This window comes from Electrona antarctica (genome assembly GCF_951216825.1).
Source record: "Electrona antarctica genome assembly, chromosome: 3".
Lineage (NCBI taxonomy): Eukaryota > Metazoa > Chordata > Actinopteri > Myctophiformes > Myctophidae > Electrona > Electrona antarctica.
Window position 1 is genome coordinate 35698610 of NC_136808.1, and position 6000 is coordinate 35704609.

Sequence of the window (6000 nt, forward strand, 5' to 3'; positions counted from 1 at the left end):
ACGGCCCTCTGCACTGTAGTTCACTCCCACTCCTAGACCAGGAAATGTGTCTCGTTCCCCCAGGCTTTCATTTTTTTAGCCGAATGCGAACGGAAATAAAAGCTTGGATACTGAGGCTAGGACTTAGCTAGTTAAAGTAATTTATCTGTTCTGTAAGCCTACTTTGTTGTAATTATTATGTACTTATACTCTTAAAAGATATATTATAGGCTAGTGCATTTACTCTTTTTATTTATAGCTGATATTAAATAAACTATTTACAATCCAGTTTGCATTCAAAGTATCTCAACGTAAAGTAAAGCTAAATGAAAACAATTACACAAGTTCAAAGATGGTGTTATCTAATTTAACCTCCTCTTGTCTGAAACAGTAATTACATCTAAGGACCTGCAGAAACACGGTAACATCTGGGTGTGTCCAGTGTCTGACCACGTCTGCACGCGCTTCTTCTTTGTGTGAGTAAACCTCCAGCTTCCTGTCAGCACTACACATCCCTCTCATTCCGTACATTCTGAAATTTTGGTATTTTTTGCCCAAGGGTGGCGCTAGATTAGAGCACTGTTTACCAATGGGTCGGGACTGTCGGATTGACTGTTCGATCAGCCAACATCACCATTCTGGGAAAAAATACATGCAAGTTACAACAGTGTTACTGTACACCTACAAATACAAAACCTACAAATACAAGACCTGCCATAGCGTGAAAATACAGCCTGGGTGCAGTAGCTGTTATGACTAGTGATACTAGTCTGAAAACTCTGACAAGTATAGTGTCTACTTTAACCACATGAACCCTAGCATGCCATTTCTGCTTGTCATAATACTGTAGGTGAACTTTAAGACGAAATAGCTAACAATGTGTCACGTTGTGATGCAATGTGTTGCATTGTGAGCTTGAAGATATAGCTCAGCTACTTTCCCTGAAGGGATTTGGTGTAGTTTCGGACAAGGACAATTCCAGGTTGAAAAAAACCTTTTAAATCTGCACCTGGCTCGCTGATAACAAACTATCATTACACCTGGGTAAAACTGAATCCATTCTCTTTGGGTCGAAAATAAACCTCTGCAATGCAGACGACGGCTTCACAGTAAAAATGGGTGACAATCTTATCGCAAGAAAAGAGGAAACTACCGGGTTGCATTTTAGAGGCAATTCTTTCCAGTGAAAAAACTAAAGTACTCAAAACAATCAACCAAAGAACTTTTTTTGTACAGGATCTCCTCACTGGTCAGTATAGTGTGTACCAAAATCTCCTGGAGGGGGCGTCAACATATGTGTCATGTGGTAGCGGCCGCCATACTTGTTGGCTTGTCTGGTTTGTTTACATTGAGCGACTATCCAGTATGCTTGTATACGTTCTTTTTTTAAACTGACCTCACAATGGTGCAGACTTGCTCAGTAAATAAGTGCCACAGCAGTTCATGTCGAGGGAATGAGCCAGAAAACGGAATTAGATTTTCAGCTTTCCAGCATGGAGACAGCATCAAGGAACCCAGATTGACGAGTTTACAAAAAGACGTAGAATGGCTTGGATCTCGGCTGTACGGGCGCAGAGACATAACGTTCAACAAAGTATCTAAGCACAGCCGTGTTTGTTCACAACATTTTCCTTGTCCTTGTAATGTATTTGGGCCCGACGTTCTTTCTATCCATCCTGGTGTTGGTTCACTATGTTGTCGCCAAGAACGAGCTCAATATTTACAAAAACATACCACCGTCACTCTATTCTGAGTGATGTGGGCTAGAATTTAATGCACACGAGAGGGCCGTCCCTAGCTTTTCAGACACCGCCCTCCTCTTGGTGACGTACACGTTTTCACACGCTATAGGAATACATTGAGGACTCTAGCAGGAGCACTCATCCGATGTCACATGCACCTCATGGTACCATAGCACCACAGGCCTTTCTTGGGTTTAATCCTCTTAGCAAACCTTGTAAATGTATTGAACTGTACTTCCCTGTGCTTTCTCTTTTCAAACCGTTAATAAAGTATTCAATCAAAGTACAGACCCCATTGGCGAACCCTGTGAATAATCTATATGGGGTTTAATGGTTAACATTGTTTTATGCGTCCTAGTGTACAGTGTTCATAACTTAGGACGTAATGTTTAATTGGTTAGGATAGGAGCAACCTTAACTTCAGATCAAATGCTTGGATGTGTTGCGTTGTACTTTCATCTGCATCTGAGGGGGGTACTTTGGTCCGACCTGCAGACCAGACTCAAATTGGCCTCGCTAATTTACTTTAAAAAGGATCACCGTAGATCACCAACACTGGCTCTTGCTTGGATGTTTAGCCTCTTTTTAGGTCTCCATGTTTGCACATTTTGTGTATTTCTATTTTATGTAGGATTATTAGCTTTTTTTACGTTACGAAAATTGTATTACTTTTGGAGATATTTTGGGTATTTGCTGTGTATCATGGATGTCCTATTGTTGTTTGTTTTGTGGTGTATGTTTGACAATGTAATGTAATTATACTGTGTGTATGTATGTGTGTGTGTATATATATATATATATATATATATATATATATATAGGGTCCACAATGATGGATTGTGCGGTCAGCACCACACCTTATCTTGTAAGTGTCATCTTTGAATCATGACCTCTGTCTCTTTGGCACAGATACGAGGACGGCCAGGTGGGAGACGCTAACATCAACACCCAGGAGCCCAAGGTCCAGAAGGAGATCATGCGGGTGATCGGGACCCAGATCTACTCCAGCTAATGGAGGCCCGCTGGCACCTCCCCCCCTTGACCCACAGGTTTCTGCAGACAGACAGACAGACAGACAGACAGACAGACAGACAGACAGACAGACAGACGGGTTGAGCAAATGGACTGTGCTCATGGTCTTTGTTGCTTTTCTTCACTCTTCACTCATTCGTCATCAGAGAGATGAGCTGCTCAGATGCTCCTCAGGCTCTGGTCACACTGACCGAGGAAACCAACCAGTAGCTGGAACAGGCCTATAGAACACACACACACGCACACGCACACGCACACGCACACGCACACACACGCATGCGCGCATGCACACCTACGCATGCATGCACGCACGGCACAAGCACACACACACACACACACACACACACACACGCACACACACACACAGGAATACATGGATCCTCACGCACACTCCTACTGTATGCACTTTTCTGTACACTCACACACACATACACAAACATGCCCCCCCCCACCCACACACACACACACACACTCAGTGACGCACGCACGCACGCACGCACGCACGCACGCACGCACACACACACACTCACACTTTCAGACAAAGCTCTCTCATTTCCTCTCGGAGCCATGTCTTGTCGAGCTTTTCATTCTCTTCTTTTATCAGCTGCAGCTTTATGGATTCTTTGGACTATTTATCTCTATTTATCATTTCTCTTTGTGAATATCTAGCAAAAAAAAAAAGAAAAAGGGAAGAAAAATGCAAATGCAATCCAAATGGTTATTAGATCCCTTTGTGGCTAATAAGTGATGGATTTACATACATATAGAAGTTTGTTCTCTCATTGTGTTTGCAAAGACATCATCTCCGTGATCCGTTTATTTAATATTCTTTGACTAATGACATGGATTACGGTCTGTGATAGGATTATCTGTGGGACATGCATTGTTCTCCCATTTCCCCCTCGGCCCTCCGCAGGATGCTCCTGCCTGCGTGGGAGGGCCTGACATTTCAACACCCCGAGGCTCCTGGGTCTCCTCCGTAACTTGATCCCAAAAATAATCTGTCACATACATTAGGGTTTTTCATTTTCTAAATGAATATATACCAGTGCTGTTCTGGCACCCGGCCTCGCATCACCTTGTTACAGTTTCAGGAACTGTGGGGGGAGAAGAAAAAAAGAAAAGGTCCTTTGTTTCTAGATTGATGACCAAATTTTAAAATCTTTAAATCCTTCGGTGAGTAATGAAAGTATGTAACCAACAAAACCAATTTCAGATGTTGTGTGTGTATGGAGGGGGAAACACTGAAATTGGATCTACAAGGTTTCCATCTTTCATCAGTAGAGAGACATGGAATCAGTCATTTTTTACATGACTGGGATGCCGTGTTACTGGCCCTTACCTCACTAAAATGAAATGGTCATGAGTGGATGAGTGAGGATGCAAGATACCACCGCAGACACTGGAAACAGCAACCTGAAGAGTTCTACTCCAAAGTTAACCACTTAAACCCTATGGTTGACTGAAGTCCCTCAGGACTCTATACTAGTGTGTTTTAAGTTATTGTTGGGAAGGATTTTGCTGACAAATAGCTGATCGACAAGCTCACAACACGTCGCCCTTCCCCAGAATATGAATACTGGGGTTTAGGTGGTTAATGTGCGTATCCATTTTAGCAAATACACACTAGTACCTGCATTTTAGCACTCGATACCTCTGCAATATAGACAATTCAGCCTGCAAATAGCTTAGGATTTTAATTGTCGCCTGAGGACTTAGGTTTAATTTTTGTGCTTAACCAGCTTTTGAGAGTTTGAGTATGTCACCTTATGTTTTGTTTTAAATGGTGGTCAATTTGGGTCAATTTGGAACAAAACTATTATCCAATTTGTGTCCTCTGGATTCATTTAAATGTTAACACCCTCAGAGCTAAATAAACACTGAGGATTTTACTGTGTACGTTTCCTGTCGGACGCTACCGCGTCCACATCCAGGCGTACTCACACCACCCCAGCGCCAAGCCCACCCGAAGTTGGATTTTTATTTTATTTTATTAAAGTGCATTAATTGTGCATCTCTACGGTTTATTATAACCATGGGGAATGGCAACCTTGTATAATAGATGAACCTTGTTGATCACTTAGTTATGTAATGTACTGTATGTATGTACGTACGTGTGGGTTTGTATTTTTCTCAACATTATACAAGACATTGCACTTATTCAGCGTTTGCCTAACCCGGAGGAGTTGCACACCACGCCGCCCTTCTAAGACTCGTGACAGACACGGGGCGGACGGATGGATGCAGAACGAAGGATTTATGAGTCATGGAGTGGGGGGGGGGGGAATAAACGTGTTACTGAATACCCACCACGTGCGCTAGCCGCTATACTATGCTATGTCTGAGCTGGAGACATAGTTACAGTACGTACCGAATGAATGGACATGGAGACGGTGAATTGTAAATAAGGACATTGGATGGAGACTGTTGAAATGTATTGCCTGCAGAGAGAGAGAGAGAGAGAGAGAGAGAGGTGCACATGTACAGTTGAACTCGTTGTAGAGAGGCCGTAGAAAGAGAGGGAAGAAACGGCTTTTGAAGCTTTCGCTCCCCCTCCTCGAGCACTCTTGATGTCATGTTGAAGGGTGGTGGCTGATGCCAGTTTCTGTGTAAAGACTGAGGTTCTCTTCTAGACCCTCACTCTGTCTTTCTCTCTCCCCCCTCTCTCTTCTGCTGGTGTTGTTTTCAAAGACAATGATTATGATGATGATGATGATGGTGATTACGATAATGATGGTTATGACAATGATGAAAGGCTGTAATGAAAATAAAAACAAAAGAAAAATAATAAAGACTGATTTTGCACAATTTTAGATTGCCTCCTCTTTGATGTTTCAGGGAAATTGTTTGACCATTAGAGGGTGGAGGAGGTGAAGTCTGTAAGACTAACTACTCCATTTTGGTCAGGAGGGGGCACTGTTGCTACATGAACACACACGGTGAGCTGAGCCCACCATTCTAGTATTCAGATGGTCAATAGAAATAAAACCAATGTATGGTTTTCCTTGTTGGTGTCTCCAACAAAAACATTGTACAGACCTAATCAAATATCATATTTTTAAATGTGCATATTTACAGCCTGTAAGGCTTGTGCATTATTCATACATCATTGAATGAGTTCAGCCCTGTTTGGCTCATATAAGGTTGCATAGATTTTTATATTTTTATAACTTAACCTTGTGATAAATACATATTCATTGTGTTTAAGACCGCGGTCCAGGTCCTGCATTATGAACTATGCCGACAT

General features: G+C 42.4%; 1 protein-coding gene across 4 annotated transcripts in view; it reads left to right on the plus strand.

The window, feature by feature from the left end:
- LOC306918772 (protein mono-ADP-ribosyltransferase PARP6-like) overlaps window positions 1-5551 on the plus strand; it is a 48174-nt gene extending 42623 nt beyond the window's left edge. For 2 of the 4 annotated variants that reach the window (XM_079496103.1, XM_079496104.1), the window contains exons 25-26: window positions 371-455; window positions 2631-5551. In XM_079496103.1, the coding sequence (XP_079352229.1) occupies window positions 371-455; window positions 2631-2733 (188 nt within the window). In that variant the 3' untranslated portion in view covers window positions 2734-5551. Of the gene's footprint in view, window positions 1-370; window positions 456-2630 lie in introns of those variants that run through there. The other 2 variants (XR_013789399.1, XR_013789400.1) reach the window with 2 other exon arrangements.
- Window positions 5552-6000: the final 449 nt, after the last annotated feature.